Below are 17,530 nucleotides of genomic sequence, written 5' to 3'. Positions count from 1 at the left end.
ATAATGGCCTGCCTCATAATCCTGCCACTCTGCCTGTTAAACTGAAGTGCCTTTATTCAGCTCACAGAGAGATAATCTTACCCTGCCCACCTGTGAATGGCTACAGAAAGAAGAAATTAATACATCCCCTCCCTAAGTGTGGCCGTGTCAGGAGACATTTGCTAGATTAATGGCCTTTTTACTTCCTCACTTCCTCCTCCTCTCTATTCTGCAAAAGAACCTGGCATCCGGGTCCCGGAAAGATGGTTGTTTTGAGACATTAGTCTGCCATCTTCTCGGTCTGCTGGCTTTCTGAATAAAGTCGTATTCCTTGTCTCAACACCTCACCTGTAGATTCATTAACCTGTTTTGCAGTGAGCAGAGTGAGCTCGAACTTGGTAACACTTCCAAAGGGTCTTCTGCCCTTGCTGATTTTTCAAAGTGCAAATACTTTTCCCTCCTTCTCTTGAAAGATATTAAAATAATGACTTTCCCCTATAACTGTGTGCAGCACCCAGGAGCTATAATAGGGAAGAGCCTTGTATCCTTTGACAAATCAATTACCTAAGGCATATTGCCTATTAACTAAATTACACGTAATGGCCCATCTCTGGGAACCCTGCCTCCCAGGTAAAGAGCATGAAGCTAAAATACTTTTGTGTAACTCTCACAAAATATCCCAACTAGGCCCATCTGTGAAAGGCTGTAGGCAGGAAGAAATTAACACATCCCCTCCAGAGGCTGGCCACAACCAGAACTTTCTCCCTCCCCTTTCAGTTTAAGAAGCTTGAATTCTAACTCTGGAAAGATGATTCTTTGGGACAGTAGCCCACTGGCTTCTCAGTCTGTCGGCTTTCTGAGAAAAGTTGCTAATCCTTACTCTCAATTTACTGGCCTGTTGTGCAGCAAGCAGTTCAAGCTTGGACTCAGAGCCACCCTCTCAAGCTGAGGGGCTTACCTTCCATATCTTCTCTATTTTTTATATTCCTCCTGTATGGTCAGGCCACTCAAGATGACTGTTCTCTCGCTTTCTGTACATCCCCTTTCCAACCAGTGCCTGCTTCACGTATAACCTAACACAAGACTGACCTTCCTACATACTTGCCCCAGGCTTCAGCTAGTGATTGTTCTTACTAAAGGATTGGTGAGGGGCATGCCCCTTTACTGGTTTCCCTGGTAACTAATGAGCCCGTCTGTTGTCAATTCCCCTATAACTGGCAATCTTCCCTGTTCCCCCCATTCCCCAGGAGAGAAGTCTGCCACCATTTCCTGCTCTCTGTCAGCTGCACATGGTAGGGTGTTACTTCGGACCTGGAAGCTCCCCAATCTGTTAAACCGCTGATGGCTCTGTTGCTGACTCTTGGCTCTTCTGTCTTGAAGCTGGCCAAGCACAGCTCTTAGGCCTTTGGAATACAACCCAACACCTTTTTTATTTAATTTTTCTTCTTCCCCTTAGTGCGTGTGCTAAGTTGCTTCAGTCGTATCCGACTTTGTGCGACCCTATGGACTGTAGCCCACTAGGCTCCTCTGTCCATGAGATTCTCCAGGAAGAATACTGGATTGAGTTGCCAGGCCCTCCTCCAGGGAATCATCCACACCCAGGGATAGAACCCATGTCTCTTATGTCTCCTGCATTGGCAGGTGGGTTCTTTACCACTGGGGCCACCTGGAAAGCTGTGTCTCCCCTTAGTACTCCTTCCAAAAACAGTTTACACTTATGGACCTTGTTTCACATTCCATATAAGTTATGAGTGATTCTAGCTGCAAACAAGGTGACTAACACTGGCTGAAATATTTCTGTCATAATAACAAGTGCACAATGAGTATCTGGCACCAGCAACATCAGAGACCCAGTATCTTTCCCTCAAACAGAGTAGGATCCTGTGGGGCCCTCCCAGGTACAAATCCTTTCTCTATTCCCCGTTTCTTGTTTGTAGGAAATAGACTTCATTCAGCCTCCTTGGCCTGGTATCCTTGAGCCCCAAACCACTGATTCAAACAGTAGTTAAGGCAGGGAGCTGGTTTTAGAAAAGGCAGAGGAACCAGAGATCAAATTGCCAACATCCTCTGGATCACTGAAAAAGCAAGAGAGTTCCAGAAAAACATCTATTTCTGCTTTATTAACGACGCCAAAGCCTTTGACTGTGTCAGTCAGTCAGTTCAGTCGCTCAGTTGTGTCTGACTCTGCGACCCCATGAATCGCAGCACGCCAGGCCTCCCTGTCCATCACCAACTCACAGAGTTCACTCAGACTCACGTCCATCGAGTCAGTGATGCCATCCAGCCATCTCATCCTCTGTCGTCCCCTTCTCCTCCTGCCCCCAATCCCTCCCAGCATCAGAGTCTTTTCCAATGAGTCAACTGTTCGCATGAGGTGGCCAAAGTACTGGAGTTTCAGCTTTAGCATCATTCCTTCCAAAGAAATCCCAGGGCTGATCTCCTTCAGAATGGACTGGTTGGATCTCCTTGCAGTCCAAGGGACTCTCAAGAGTCTTCTCCAACTCCACAGTTCAAACAAATCAATTCTTCAGTGCTTAGTCTTCTTTACAGTCCAACTCTCACATCCATACATGACTACTGGAAAAACCATAGCCTTGACTAGATGGACCTTAGTAGGCAAAGTAATGTCTCTGCTTTTGAATATGCTATCTAGGTTGGTCATAACTTTCCTTCCAAGGAGTAAGCGTCTTTTAATTTCATGGCTGCAATCACCATCTGCAGTGATTTTGGAGCTCAAAAAAATAAAGTCTGACACTGACTGTGTGCATCACCACAAACTGTGGCAAATTCTGAAAGAGATGGGAATACCAGACCATCTGACCTGCCTCTTGAGAAACCTATATGCAGCTCAGGAAGATATAGTTAGAAGTGGACATGGAACAACAGATTGGTTCCAAACTGGGAAAGGAGTACATCATGGCTACATATTGTCACCCTGCTTATTTAACTTATATGCAGAGTACATCATGAGAAACACTTGGCTGGAAGAAGCCCAAGCTGGAATCAAGATTGCCAGGAGCACCACCGTTATGGCAGAAAGTGAAGAGGAACTGAAAAGCCTCTTGATGAAAGTGAAAGAGGAGAGTGAAAAAGTTGGCTTAAAGCTCAACATTCAGAAAACGAAGATCATTGCATCCCTTCATGGGAAATAGATGGGGAAACAGTGGAAACAGTGTCAGACTTAATTTTGGGGGGCTCTAAAATCACTGCAGATGGTGACTGTAGCCATGAAATTAAAAGACGCTTACTCCTTGGAAGAAAAGTTATGATCAACCTAGACAGCATATTCAAAAGCAGAGACATTACTTTGCCAACAAAGGTCCATCTAGTCAAGGCTATGGTTTTTCCAGTAGTCATGTATGGATGTGAGAGTTGGACTGTGAAGAAAGCTGAGCGCCGAAGAATTGATGCTTTTGAACTGTGGTGTTGGAGAAGACTCTTGAGAATCCCTTGGACTGCAAGGAGATCCAACCAGTCCATCCTAAAGGAGATCAGTCCTGGGTGTTCATTGGAAGGACTGATGTTGAAGCTGAAACTCCAATACTTTGGCCACCTCATGCAGAGTTGGTTCATTGGAAAAGACCCTGATGTTGGGAGGGATTGGGGGCAGGAGGAGAAGGTGATGACAGAGGACGAGATGGCTGGATGGCATCACCAACTTGATGGACATGAGTCTGGGTAAACTCTGGGAGTTGGTGATGGACATTCACCAACTGCGTGGTGTGATTCATGGGGTCGCAAAGAGTAGGACACGACTGAGCAACTGAACTGAACTGAACTGACTGAGGTCAGTCATACACCTCTGTAACATCAATGCCACAGAGCTCAGCAAACCCATGGGTCTCTTTGCATGTTCCAGCTTCCCTGGCTGTTATGGTGGCCATGTGATTTCTTTCAGCCAGTGAAATATCAGAAATTAATGTCACTTCTGGGCTTAGGTGGTGTGAATCTGGTGCCTTCATTCCGCTTTCTCCTCCATTTCACCTGGACAGTCTGAGCGGGACTTAAACTACAAGATGCTGGGCTCTGAAGATAGAAGCAGCCTGAGTTCCTGATTCACCAGTTAGAAGAGAGCCGCCCGTACATATCACAGTGTGACATGGACAAATTTCCTTAGAGGGCTTAGCAGTTTCTGCAGCACAGCCTAGCTCATTCTGACTAATACTTTCTCTAAGTTGGCTTTTTTTTAATGATAGAAAATTAATTAGTAAACTAATGCTGGCACCATTTGCTGAAAAGACTTTTCCCCTTAAATTGCTCTGATGACTCTATTGGGAGCTCATGATGGTAGAAGCGTGTATCTGTGACTGGGTTCTGCTGCATGTCCCATGGATCCATCTGTTGGTCCCAGTGCCAGCACCACAGTCTCCATACCGTAGCTCTGTGAAATAAAAGTCATATTTTTATGGCAAGACCAGAGATATTTAAACAAAAAATCTTCTCGGCCCTTTGGCCTACCTTCTCCCCTCACTGTGCATCGTGTGTCTGCAATAGGCATCACGCAAACGTCCCCCATCAGCAGGAATACCGGCTCAACTACAAAGAGCAACATTCTCCCAGCATCAACTAGACAACTCCTGAAGAGACGGCACTCCTTCTCCACCTCGTATGGGGTCACGTGACTCACTAGCATGACACTTAGATCTGGATCATGTGAACTGTCAATCATACATCATTTGGGGGTCTTCCCTGGTGGTGCGGTTCAGTTGGTAAAGAATCTGCCTGCAGCACAGGAGATTTGATCCCTGGATTGGGAAGATCCTTTGGAGAAGGAAATGGCAACCCACTCCAGTATTCTTGTCTAGAAAATGCCACGGACAGAGGAGTCTGGCAGGCTACAGTCTATGGGGTCGCAAGAGTCGGACACAACTTAGTGACTGAACTGCTGGCGGTGCAGTGGTTAAGAATCCACCTTGCAATGCAAGCTCCACGGGTTTGGTCCCTGGTCAGGGAACTAAGATCCCACATGCAGTGGAGCAACTAAGTCAGAGCACTGGAACTACTGAGCCCGAGAGCCAGGACTAGAAAGTCTCTGTGCCACAAGCAGAAGACCCCGCGTGACGGAATTGAGATTCTGCATGCCGCAGCTGAGACCCGATGCAGCCGAATAACTGGCTAGTTAATAAGTATTTTAAAAATATGCCATTGGATGTATGGCCCTCTGTCTCAAAAACTTATATAACTGTGCCTTGACATCTAACAGATGGCTCTCAGAGCTTTCTGAGATGCTCTTCCTGGGTTATAATCCTCAAATTTGGCTCAAAAAAAATTTCCATTTCTTTCATATATCAAGAGATTAATTTTTCATCAACATCTCATAGTAGGTTTTGACGTCAGGCTAAATCCTTTAACTTTGTTCTTTTTCAAGTTTGCTTTTGAAAAAAAAATTATTTGGCTGAGCTTGGTCTTAGTTGTGGGTTGCAGGGTCTTTGATCTTCTTTGCAGCATGCAGGATCTATTTCCCTGATCAGGGATGGAACCCCAGGCTCCCTGCCTTGGGAGTGCAGGGTCTTGGCCACTGGACCACTAGGGGAAGTCCCTCGTGTAAAATTTAGATTCAACTGGTCAATTTTTTTGTAGTGTGTTTGTCTGATTTTGGTACCAGAGTAATACTGGCCTCATGAAATGATCTGGGAACTGTTCTCATCTATTTTCTGGAAGATCGTTAAGATTGATGTTATTCCTCCCCCAAATGTTTGATAGAATTCACCAATGAAACCATCTGATCCTAGAGATTTTTTATGGACTATTTTTGTCAAATTCAAATTATGTAATAAATATAGGACTATTTCAATTTTAAATTTCATCTTGGTTTACGTTTTAAATAAAATCTTTATTGAGACATCACTCGCATATCAAAAAGTGTACAGTTTTGAAGTGTATAATTCACTAGAGTTTTTTTTTTGTTGTTGTTATTACATTGACAAAATTATGTAACTATCACCAAAATCTAATTCTAGAATAAAGTTAGGTCCCATTGAGTTTCTTGCTTTACTCTGCACTGCCCTCTGCTGTCTTCATCCTCTGGGTATCTCTGGGGTGGAGCCTCACCTAGTTCAACCTCAGTTGGGGACGGCTGCATCTGATGACTCAAAATTTTCACCATTGTTTGTCTGAGAATGACCAGGAAAATAAGTATTGGTTTGAGGGTTACAAATAAGTTTTATTATGTGAGTGAATTTGGAAACACGGAGTATAAAGAGGATTGACTCTTTTCAATGGAAGCTCAGGGCTTCCCTTGTGGCTCAGCTGGTAAAGAATCCGCCTGCAAAAAAGAATCTGCCTGCAATGTAGGTAGACCTGGGTTCAATCCCTGGGTTGGGAAAATCCCCTGGAGAAGGGAACAGTTACTCACTCCAATACTCTGGCCTGGAGAATTCCATGGATTGTATAGTCCATGGGGTCGCAAAGAGTTGGACAGGACTGAGCGACTTTCACTTCACTTCACTTCACTTCAAAGGAAGCTCATATGCGTCAGCGGTTACATCCTATACACCCGGTTCTCTCCAGCCTCGAGAGCTGGTTCATTTTGCAGATCATCATTCCTCTGGCATGCAGTGATGTGGGATGGACTGATGCTTAGCAAACAGTTTTCCAAAAAAATGTCAGATGAAGGGCTAAGTACACACAATTTAATTCTGAACCTTAATTACCAAACTTTTAACTTTTTCTGATTATACATAGTGTATGTCTATCATACAACATATTTTGATACTGGTAAAATATCAAAAAATAGAAAGAGAAAACAAGTCAACCCTCAAGGAAATCAATCCTGAATATTCATTGGAAGGACTGATGCTGAAGTTATAATACTTTGGCCACCTGATGTAAAGAGCCGACTCATTGGAAAAGACGCTGATGCTGGGAAAGATGGAAGGCAAAGGAGAAGTGGGTGGCAGAGGATGAAACAGATGCATCACCAACTTGATGGATGTGAATCTGAGCACACTTTGGGAGATAGTGAAGGACAGGGGAACCTGGCATGCTGCAGTCCATGGGGGTCACAGAGTGGGACACGACTGAGCAACTGAACAACAAAGGAAGAGGAAAAGAGCATCTTTACCAATTTTGCATTTTTTTCAGGCACAATCACATATAAACATTTTTGTGTTTTCTTTGAGGCTTTTTTCTGTCTGAACAACACATGGACCACCCATTCTGGCAGACCATGCTGCAGCCTCGGGATGCCTGCCAGTCCCACCACTCCTTGGAGGTGGTTCGGAGGCTTGGGGGTGACTGTTCCTCTGGACCCGGTAAGAGAGGAGTCTGTACCTCTGAGGTGGCCCTCGCCCAGAGATCCAGGCCTGAAGTGGCTCAGCCAGGGGAGGGACATTTTGGTCCAACTGATGCTGTCCTGGTTCTGTGCTGTGGATGCCCAGTGGACTGGGGTCCGGCGGGCTCAGTGCGTGTCTAGGGCTGTTACATAGTCCACATCTGGGAACACGATGGTAGGGGGTGGCTGCTGCACATGGACACTTCCTAGTGACCTGCTGTACACCCTTCTTCAAGTAACCTCGCTCGGCCTGACCACCAGTGAGTGCTGACTCCAACCTGCTTACCGGGTGTTGCTGGCCTGTGCTGCGCACGTACACCTGCCCACATGTATATAGCAACGTGCATTCATACCCACATACATACGCACATTTACACAGCAATTCACAGATACATGCAAGTACACGTGTGGACACCCATGCACACAGGCACACGCACTCATGTGTGCGTCTGTTCATGCTGGCACAAACACACACACACATAGTTCCACAGTATGCTGAAAAGGCAAGTCTTAACAGGCAGTCTGCCTTCTGGAGCAAGGTTTGTCTTGCTTGCATCATTCCCCGCAGGAACCACACCTCCACACCCCACATACTCTTCAGCTCACACTGAAGAGCCCAGTGGGCAGCTTTAGGCTCAGCTGGGCCGGCAAGGCTGTAAGGAACACAGATCTGCCTGGGAGGGAGCTGGTCTCGGGCAGTGCCTTCATGGGAAGGAGCTAGATGCTGTGTGGCCCTGCCTGGAGCTGAGCTGCCAGGTGTCACTGGTTAATTAACACAATGACCAACAGAGAGTAACAATCCAGCCTTTATTCACTTGTTGCAATAGCAGCGCGAGAGACCAGAAGGCAGGTGCTGGTTCCCCTTGTTCTGTTCCCTCCTCCTGTGGAAAGGCACTGTCAAGGTCAGCGTGGGTCAGCTGGTGGGATGGGGATGTCTCACTGCAGAGGGGGCCCCAAACAAAAGGCTCCTGCCGTTTCATGGACTTGCGGCCCCCGGGACGGGGAAAGGATGGAAAGTACTGAGCAATGAGTCAGAGCGGAGGAAAAGTGTCTTTGAGATCCCTCAGGAAGGACCTCTCAGCCAAGAGAAGGTGGCCTCTGAATGGAGACAACCTGGCTAGGAGTAAGCTGCACCCAAGAGCACAGCTGTCCAGAGGGTCTGCAGCCTTGCGTGCAGTTCCCCGTGGAGGCAGAGGCCCTGGCTGGGCTCCAGTGGGAAGGGTGGCATCCCAAGAGAACAGTAAGTAAGGCGTCCGGCAGTCACCTCTAGGGGGCAGCATCTCGCACACCACCCTGGCCTAGAATCCTGTCTCCCGCAGGTGAAGGAACAGGATGGAGCCCTGGGAGGCGGATGCCAGCCCCCTCCCAGACGCCCAGCACTGTCCTCCTCTCCCACAGCGCCAGGTCACCCGGGCCCGCCCGGGGCTGTGGGGAGGCCTGCTGGGCGCCCGTATCTCCCTGGATGAGGGCCCGGCCGTCGCCGCCTGGAGTAGCCAACTGAGCCCAGGAGGGGGCAGCACTGTTCCAGCACTGTTCGCCCACTTGCACCTGGGGCAGAGCCAGGCTTTCGGGTCTGGGATCACCGAGGGGCGAGGTCGCTCTGCTTCTGCACGGGACACCAGTCCGTGTCCGGGTAGAGAAGGCAGTGGATGGACTTAAACCTGGGAGGGAAGTGGGGGTCAGGCTGCGGGAGGGGTGCGCTGGCCCTAGCACTCCTCCCCACGGCCCGCTCACCGCGTGGGATCCTGCTGCAGGCTGAAGCCCCCAGCCACGTTCACCACGTTATGTGGGTTCTCGGGTCCCCCGTAACTCAAGGTGACCTGGGGGAGGAGAGGAAGCAGAGTCACTCTCAGGGCCGGCGCCTCCTATCTTGTTCTCCAACAGAGACGGTGCTTGGCCTCCTGGATTCCAGGGACCCCACTGCCCCACCCGGAGTCAGCATTCTTAGGGCAAGCTCAGAAACACCACGGAAAGGTGATGGGGCCTGATGGGGGCTGAGCAGTGTGGCCAGCACAGCAGATACCTGGGGGAGGCCGCTGGCACACATGTAGGGGCGAGAGGTCCTGAACCCCCTGCCTGGGCCAGGTCTGTAACACTAGTCATGCCCAGACCACTGTCCCCAGCCCTGCTACCCAGGGCTGCCCTCTGGGAAGGTGCAGCAGCTGTTCCTTACAAACAGGCCCTCATGTGAGCCTGGGGGTCCCCCATGGCTGGGACTCCGGGTCCCAGCAGCCTGGATTCAGGGTCCACGAAACTTTGCTGTCATGCTGGGACCCACGGCTGTCTCACCAGAATCTCTCCCTGAGCCCTTGCTCAGCTGGGGGGAGCCACGGGGCCACGGCCCCCGTGCAGGGACGGCCATGGACGCGGCAGGGGCCCAGCTGGCCTACCTGCTGGAGCAGGGTGTCGGGTGACAGCTTCTGTAGGTTCTCCAGGTGGGAGTGGAATAGCGAGCTGTGCAGCAGGCGAGCGCCCAGCAGCCCCTCCACGATGTAGCCCACCGTGCAGTCGTCTGGCAGCCGTACCCGCTCGGCTGTGCTCATGAAGCCGCCCAGGCTGGGGAGCAGAGGGGGGACAGGTCAGCGACTCTCCAGCCTTGGGGAACCCCAACCCCCAACCCACAGCAGCCAGCACCTGCGTCCCCCCCGCCACGCCTCCGTCACCTGGCCCATGGGCTCATCTTGAGAGCAAGGCCTCTACTTAGGCAGAACCCGGCCCCACCGGTAGCGAACCAGAACTTGACCGTGGTCACCTGAAAAGGAGGGAGCCACTAGTCAGGGTCCCTCACCCTAACTCTTTATCTGGACACCCTGAGAACTGTCCTTCAGCTGTCCCTTAACTGCTTCCAGGCCCGGGGGCAGAAGCTCCCCAAGGCACAAGAAGACAGGGGCTTCCACAACTCAGTTGCCTGAGGCTCCAGCCCCTCCTGTCTTGCCCCAGTTCCCAAAACACCCCATCTGGGTGGACTGGGCATCAGCCCTAGCCCTTCCTTGCTGGGGTCTCTATACTCTCAGCTGCCCCTCCCCGCTTCGCCCCAGCACGCACGGTTCCACCTCCCTGGATCCTCTCGGTAGCCTCGATGGGGTGGTCCAGGCTGGGCCGCCCCAGGTAGATGTCCTGGCTGGGTGAGAAGGTGGACAGCAGCTGCAGCAGGCCTTTGGGGTTCACATAGTTGTCATCATCCACGTGGCAGAACCACCTGGGAACGTGTAGAAGTCTGGAGCCAGGCTGGGCCCTGAAGGTGGGGGCAGGGAAGCCCCTGACCCATGTTGGGGCCCAGCCTCCCTTGGCCCTGGGCCACCACATACTTGCGTCCGGACTCAATAAACTTGTCGTATTCCACTGACATCTTGCAGCACAGAGCCTGGCGGGTGTGCACGGCAGAGCAGTTGGTGTTGATGACGTGGCCACCTGCCCATTGGAGAAACGGAAGCTTGAGGGCTGGGGTGAGACCTGCTGCCAGCACACCCCACTAAAGTTGGGCTAAATGCCGCTGGCTGGCCGGCACGGGGCCTGTCCTGTTCAAGACCATGATGTCGGACCCAATCACAGTCCTGTCTTGGCCTTGCTCAGTTGACCCTGTTGCCGCCATCTGAGGTCCAGGCAGATGACAACCACTTGGAATCCCATGAAAGCAAACCCACCAGGAAACAGGACTGAGAGGCTGGACCATCCCCATCAGGGTAGGCCTGGAAGGCATGGTTCCCTGCTGGCCCTTCTTCAGGGGACGTGGCTCCAGCCAGAGGCCCTGGGAAGTCAGCCAGTAACCAGAGCGCAGCTGGAAGGGTGGACCCTGGATGCCAGGCTCTGTTCTCTACCAGCTGTATGACCCTAAGCAGGTGCCTTAATTTCTCTGGACCTGTGTACACAGCAGGGGGCTGCGTGGCATTGGACCGAGAGATAGCTGAGGAGACCCTTCAGACACGGCAGCTGGGCTGGGCTGGGGAGGGCACTCACCTCCCTGGAGCTGTAGTTCAGGGTCGTCCCCGTCGGTAAAGATAAACGTCTGTAGAGAGATGGCCTGTGAGGTTTCAAGGGGCAGCCCTCCACCCCAGGGACTCTGGGCCTGGCAGGGCCTTGGCCTGGTGAGCAAGGGTGAATGAACCTGGACAGGCAAGCCTGGGCTTGGGGATCCAGGAGAAGGGAGGGTGGTGAACCTGCTCTACCCGCAGCATCCCCAGTGCTGCCAGGGCCAGGCTTGCTCTTGCTGGAGGAGTTTCTGGGGTCTCAGCCCAGTGTCAGCTGGGAGAACCCACTCAAGACTAGAGCCTGAGAAGGGGCAGGAGAGGGTGGGCATTGGGGGTCCTGGGTCCCTGCGTTCTCAGGCATGGGGCCTGACAGCCATGTTGGGGACACATCTGTGGGTAGGGGGTCTTGGGGTGGATCCTGGGTGAGGTCCAGGGCAGGGTGCAAGTTGAGGATGAAGGAGTGGGGATCTCAGGGCGTGCGAGTTTGCCAGAGGCGGGGGCTGGGCGGGGGGGTGGTGTCCCGAGTCAGCGGGGGTTCCGGAGTCGGCGGGGTCCCCGGGCGAGACCCACCTGCCGTCGGGCCCGGGAGATCCAAGTGCGCAGCAGTAGCCCCAAGCGCGGCCCGTGGTTTTTTCGGGTGGTCTTGACTGCGATGAAGACGTCTTCGGGCCGCAGGCGGGGGGCGGTGGCGGGCCGGGCAGGGGGCGCGCGCGGGCCGGATCCGGGGGCCAGGGCCCGGGTCGGGGCTGGCGCGGGCGCAGGCGCGCGGGGCAACGGCAGAAGCAGCAGCGCACCCAGGGCCGCGGCCAGCGCGAGGCAGGCCCGGCAAAGTGCCCTCCGCGCGCGGCTCATGCGGCCGCGGGACGCGCGGGCACCGCCCGGCCAGGCGCGCCGCGGCCCCTTTAAGAGCCGCCCCTCCCACGCCGCGACCCGGAAGTCGCGGCGCGCTGCCCCGGAAGTGGACTGTGCGCCGCGGCGGGGTGGGCGAAGATGCCGCTGCCGGTTCAGGTGTTTAACTTGCAGGTAACGAGCCGCGGCCGGCGGCCCCTCCGCGTCCCCTCCGCCGGGCCGGAGCGGGGCCGGCCGTGCGCGCCCCTCGCGCGGCGTCCTTCTCGCGCCCGGCCTCCGGCCGCAGCGTCCCTCCCGTCGGCCCCGGCAGGCCCGGCGCGCTAACGCTCTCTCTCCTTCAGCAGCCAGCCAGCTCTGTGTCAGGGTCGGGGGGTGCAGAGAGTCAGGACAGAATGCAGGGTGGCCCGGCCCCCCGCGCGGCCGCGTCGTCAGTGGCAGATGTGCACTGCACCCCTCCCAGCGGTAGGTCAGAGCTCTTCCTGCCGGGCACGGCCGGGGACTTCAGCCTGAGCGCCAGCCTGTCGGCCTGTACGCTGCTTTATGAGGTACCTTCCAGGACAGGGGCCGGGACCAGCCCGCCCGCCCGCCGGGCTGCGCAGGGCGCCCAGGTGCCCCACTCCCGCCTCCCGGCCGCGACTGCGGCCCGGTCCAGCCGCGGGACTTGCCCGGCGCTGCGGCTCCGGCTGCTCGGCCGCGCCGGGGTCGAGGCCGCCCGTGGCTTGGAGGAGGCTGCTGTCAGGATGGTGGCTGGGAGCGCGTAGCGACCCTTGGGGGTCCCTGGGCAGTGGTCCTCCGGCATCTGGTTCCCGCCCCAGAGATGGGCCATCATGGTCCGGCCGAGCGTTCAGCTCTTGAGCCAACAGTCTGGCCAGGAACCCCATCCCTGGTGTGGCGGCGCGGGACTTGGTGGGCAGTGGGGAAGGTCTTGGGACAGAATCCCGCCCGCCTGGGAGATGGCGGGCAGAGCTGAGCTGGGCACAGTGAGGGCCTCTCGCCCTCCCTGGGCTTCTCCCCCTCAATGTGCCAAGGTGACTGCCCATGTTGCAGGGGGCCGTGGAGCCCATGCAGATTGACGTGGACCCCCAGGAGGACCCGCAGAATGCGCCCGATGTCAACTACGTGGTGGAGAACCCCACCCTGGTATGGAGTCTGGCGGGCTCTCCTCCGGGGTGGGTCAGGGGCTGGTTGGAGTGTCAGTCCTGTCGGGAAGTCCCAGGCTAGGCTCCCTGACCACATCTTTTTCTAACTCAGAAACCTTTAGACTCTTGTTCAGTTGCTCAGTCGTGTCTGACTCTGCCACCAAATGGACTGAAATATCTAGTTGCCCGTTTTAATGGGTTGCTGGCCTCCTCCAGACCCTGCAGCTTCTTCTCCCCCACATGGAGAAGCACCTTGCGCCAGGCCTCTGAAGGTCAAGTCTCATTGTGAGGACAGGTCTTCCTTGGGCCCACCTTGGGAAGCCCTGCCTCCTCATTGCTCACCCACATGGCTGTGACCATTCACCCCCAGGGCAGAGCTTTACTCCAGGCCCATGCACTGGCCCATCCTGAGTGGTCTTTCCTCGGACCCCAGACAGTGGTTGATTTGGTGTCCACATATCCCGGCTCCTGATCCACTGGCAGGGGCTTGGGGTCCAGGGTCCCAGCTTGCACAATCCACCTCTGCCCCCAGGATCTGGAGCAGTATGCGGCCAGCTATAGTGGCCTGATGCGTATCGAGCGACTGCAGTTCATTGCTGACCACTGCCCCTCTCTGCGAGTGGAGGCCCTGAAGATGGCCCTGTCCTTTGTGCAGAGAACTTTCAATGTGGACATGTATGAGGAGATCCACCGCAAGCTCTCAGAGGCTGCCAGGTGAGGCCAGGGCTCAGCAAGGTGGGGCAGGGACAGGGTGTAGTGTATGGCCAGCCCAGGCAGGGGCCTTTCTTGTGTTCCTGCAGCATTTGGCTCCAGAACACAGTGATCTGGCTTTCTTGTTGAAAAGCCAGGAGGGGGTGGGGAACGGCTCACTGGGCGAGATTCTCACTCTCCCTGCTGGGCGTTCAGGCTCTCTCCACATCTGCACGCGTGTGTGCGCGTGTGCAGTTCTGACGCCGGGCAGAGCCTGTGGAGATGGCAGCTTCTTGCTTCTCGGCACAGCCGTGTGACTCATTTCTTGCTGGGCTTTCCCGCCAGGCTGCGGGCTCCTGCTGTCACAGCTGCCCCTGTGCCAACTGGGCGCTCTCCCGATGGGGGTGAGGGCCGCTGGGAGGCACCCGCCCCCCCTGCACGTGGGCCCCTGATGGCCAGGTCCTCCCTCAGGGAGCTGCAGAATGCGCCTGATGCCATCCCCGAGAGTGGCGTGGAGCCCCCACCCTTGGACACAGCTTGGGTGGAGGCCACGAGAAAGAAGGCCTTGCTGAAGCTGGAGAAATTGGACACAGATCTGAAGAACTACAAGGGCAATTCTATCAAGGAGAGCATCAGGTATGCCCAGGGGGCTGGGAGGTGGGCTTCATCAGGAGAGCTTCAGGTGTGCCCTTGGAGTTGGGGGTTGGACAGCCAGTCCTATGGCCCAGCCAATGACCACTTGTGCCTGGACCCACAGGCGTGGACATGATGACCTGGGTGACCACTATCTGGACTGTGGGGATCTCAGCAATGCCCTCAAGTGTTACTCCCGGGCCCGGGACTACTGCACCAGCGCCAAGCATGTCATTAACATGTGCCTCAATGTCATCAAGGTGGGCCCAGGGTGGGTGGCCCTGGGGCAGCAATGCCAGTGGGCCAGGAGGGGGCGCCCAGGCTGAGTGCATCCCATCTGCCTGCCAGGTCAGTGTCTACTTGCAGAATTGGTCTCATGTGCTGAGCTACGTCAGCAAGGCAGAGTCCACCCCGGAAATCGCCGAGGTAAAAAGATAGCTCTCCACCCCTCAAACCCTGATCCAGGAGCCCTGACCACTACTGACCCTGGTGGGCCCCATCCTCCTGGAGTCTGCCTCTGCTCCTCTTAGGCTGGAACTGGGTGCCTGGGAGTTGATGCGGGTATGGAGGGCATGGGTCGCTCACTTGTGCCACCTTCTGCAGCAGCGTGGGGAGCGTGACACCCAGACTCAGGCCATCCTCACCAAGCTCAAGTGTGCGGCAGGTAAGGACCCTGGGGCATAGGGGCAGGAGGGCACCCCAACTGACCCCAGCCCAGGAAGCACATAAGCCCCAAACCTGTGCTGCACACACCTGACACTTGCCCGACTCACGTCCCCCTCGGGGAGGTCGGGGGTAGTAACCCGTGGTTGGGGGTACAGGCATTGCCTTCTGATAGCTGCCATCCTGGCTGGTTACCCCCACTTCCATCCCCGTGCCCCCCGTCACCACTATTCCCACCCCGTCAGCTGAACAGCTCGGGTGCCCTTTGCAGTAGTAACAGCAGCTGCTCGGCCTCCTTGGGTGCCTTGCTCTCCCAGAAAGCTGCTGATGCTGGCCGACAAGGTTGCCTCTCCCTCGCCAGCGTTTCTGTCCCAGGTGCGCCTGTTGATGGGCAGCTTCCTCTGGGCTTCATCCTTCCTCCCCCTGCTGCCCCCCAGGCTTGGCTGAGTTGGCAGCACGCAAGTACAAGCAGGCTGCCAAGTGCTTTCTGCTGGCTTCCTTCGACCACTGCGACTTCCCTGAGGTGAGGGGTGTGAGGGTGTCTGGGGAGACCTCACTGGGACTTGGGAAGCAGGCTGAGGGCTCAAGAGTTGGGCTCTCTGTTGGGGGCTTATCCTCATGAGGTCCTGGGCATTCTGAGGGGCCGATGGGTGAGCTGGGGTGGGCCTGGCCCAGACTTCCGTGCCGCCTGCCGCTGGCCCCAGGCCTCTGATCACCTCCCTTGCTCCGCAGCTGCTCTCCGCCAGTAACGTGGCCGTGTACGGCGGCTTGTGCGCTTTGGCCACCTTTGATCGGCAGGAGCTGCAGCGCAACGTCATCTCCAGCAGGTGGGTGGAGGGTGGAGTGCTGGGCCCTGCAGCCCCGCTCCTGTGCTCCCGGCTGCCTCCAGGGCGGGTGGGTGGGCAGGGCCAGCTCTGAGGAATCTGGCATCTGCAGCTCCTTCAAGTTGTTCTTGGAGCTGGAGCCACAGGTTCGGGACATTATCTTCAAATTCTACGAGTCCAAGTATGCCTCGTGCCTGAAGATGCTGGATGAGATGAAGGTGAGGGGCCTGGCCTGGCCTGGCTGGGAGGGTGGGCAAGTTCAGAAGGCCTGGGGCAAGCTGTCCCTGATTGGCTGTCCTCGCCAGGACAATCTGCTGCTAGACATGTACCTGGCTCCCCACGTCAGGACCCTGTACACGCAGATTCGCAACCGGGCGCTCATTCAGGTGAGCATTCTGGTGGAGGCTGAGGCCAAGGCAGGGCGCTACGAAGGCATCTTTGGGTAACTCATGTCCCCTCTGCTCTGCAGTATTTCAGCCCCTACGTGTCAGCTGACATGCGCAAGATGGCCACAGCCTTCAACACCACAGTAGCAGCGCTGGAGGATGAGTTGACGCAGCTCATCCTGGAAGGGCTCATCAATGCCCGCATCGACTCCCACAGCAAGGTGGCCAGACTCAGGGCCGTGGGGTGCAGGAGGGGGACCTTGGGCCCCACTGAACCTTGCACCTCCACAGATCCTGTATGCCCGGGACGTAGATCAACGCAGCACCACCTTTGAGAAGTCTCTGCTGATGGGCAAGGAGTTCCAGCGCCGTGCCAAAGCCATGATCCTACGGGCGGCCGTTCTGCGCAACCAGATCCACGTCAAGGTGTGGGCAGGGACAGCCCTGGGACTGGGGGTTGGGACGGGTGCACACACTTTCCTGGTCTGAGCCTTTGTGTCCATTGCAGTCCCCTCCCCGGGAAGGGAGCCAAGGGGAGCTGACACCGGCCAACAGCCAGTCCCGGATGAGCACCAACATGTAAGAGCAACCTCTGTCTCCAGGATGGTCTGCGCACCCCCACCCTGCCCACCCCCACCCTCGGACTCCTGGGCCTCTCACCTGCTCCAGCAGCACCTCCGGAGGTGTTGCCTGTGGCCCACCTGCAGGGGTCTGGCTGCAGATGACGCTAGTCCTTGGCGCCCCCGCCTGGGCTTTCATGTGCCCAGACTCTCATGGCCCCTCCCCCTTGCTGCACCTTGTCAGGGGCCCTGGGGAGGAGGTGGGCTTTGTGAAGGAGAAGCTGACAGGGCTCACCCACATGGCACCTGGGCCCCCCACCTGGCAGCGCGGCCTCCCAGCCTCCATGTGGGCACATCATTTGAGGTTGCAGCGTTGTTGAATCTTAGTCCATTAAAGGGCAGCCTGAGAACAGCCCCTGGCACCACTCCTTCCTGTCTCCGTGGGGCCCCCTTCCTCACACTCTACTTGGCTTTGCAGGGCTGAGGTCAGCGCGTGGCCCTCCGTTAGGCAGGTCTCCATGGCTAAGAAGATGAAGGCAGGCGGTGCCTTGCCCACTTCCCCTGTT

The 17,530-nt window shown here is 55.5% G+C and overlaps 2 protein-coding genes across 9 annotated transcripts; one reads left to right on the top strand and one right to left on the bottom strand.

Annotated features, from left to right (window-relative positions):
- Nucleotides 1-8,045: 8,045 nt before the first annotated feature.
- On the bottom strand, nucleotides 8,046-12,527 carry RFNG (RFNG O-fucosylpeptide 3-beta-N-acetylglucosaminyltransferase). Its single transcript, XM_069541901.1, has 8 exons — nucleotides 11,791-12,527; nucleotides 11,210-11,258; nucleotides 10,561-10,663; nucleotides 10,298-10,451; nucleotides 9,916-10,004; nucleotides 9,643-9,808; nucleotides 8,987-9,072; nucleotides 8,046-8,913 (listed from the first exon to the last, which is right to left on the bottom strand). The coding sequence occupies exons 1-8, from the start codon at nucleotides 12,070-12,072 to the stop codon at nucleotides 8,832-8,834; spliced, it is 1,011 nt and encodes a 336-aa protein (XP_069398002.1). The 5' UTR covers nucleotides 12,073-12,527; the 3' UTR covers nucleotides 8,046-8,831.
- On the top strand, nucleotides 11,980-17,376 carry GPS1 (G protein pathway suppressor 1). Of its 8 annotated transcripts, none has more exons than XM_069541890.1 (14): nucleotides 11,980-12,243; nucleotides 13,117-13,209; nucleotides 13,741-13,922; nucleotides 14,370-14,534; nucleotides 14,656-14,791; nucleotides 14,880-14,957; nucleotides 15,135-15,195; nucleotides 15,632-15,717; nucleotides 15,927-16,021; nucleotides 16,131-16,236; nucleotides 16,324-16,404; nucleotides 16,488-16,625; nucleotides 16,696-16,830; nucleotides 16,913-17,376. In XM_069541890.1, the coding sequence occupies exons 1-14, from the start codon at nucleotides 12,211-12,213 to the stop codon at nucleotides 16,985-16,987; spliced, it is 1,464 nt and encodes a 487-aa protein (XP_069397991.1). In that variant the 5' UTR covers nucleotides 11,980-12,210; the 3' UTR covers nucleotides 16,988-17,376. The 8 variants fall into 8 exon arrangements, with proteins under 8 accessions (XP_069397991.1, XP_069397992.1, XP_069397987.1 ...); XM_069541891.1 differs by having other exon boundaries at nucleotides 12,138-12,243; nucleotides 15,138-15,195; XM_069541886.1 differs by having other exon boundaries at nucleotides 12,138-12,243; nucleotides 14,244-14,534; nucleotides 15,138-15,195.
- The last annotated feature ends 154 nt before the right edge of the window (nucleotides 17,377-17,530 follow it).

Source organism: Ovis canadensis, chromosome 11, assembly GCF_042477335.2.
Source record: "Ovis canadensis isolate MfBH-ARS-UI-01 breed Bighorn chromosome 11, ARS-UI_OviCan_v2, whole genome shotgun sequence".
Lineage (NCBI taxonomy): Eukaryota > Metazoa > Chordata > Mammalia > Artiodactyla > Bovidae > Ovis > Ovis canadensis.
Note: the sequence above shows the minus strand (reverse complement) of the source record. Positions and strands in the feature narration are given on the sequence as shown.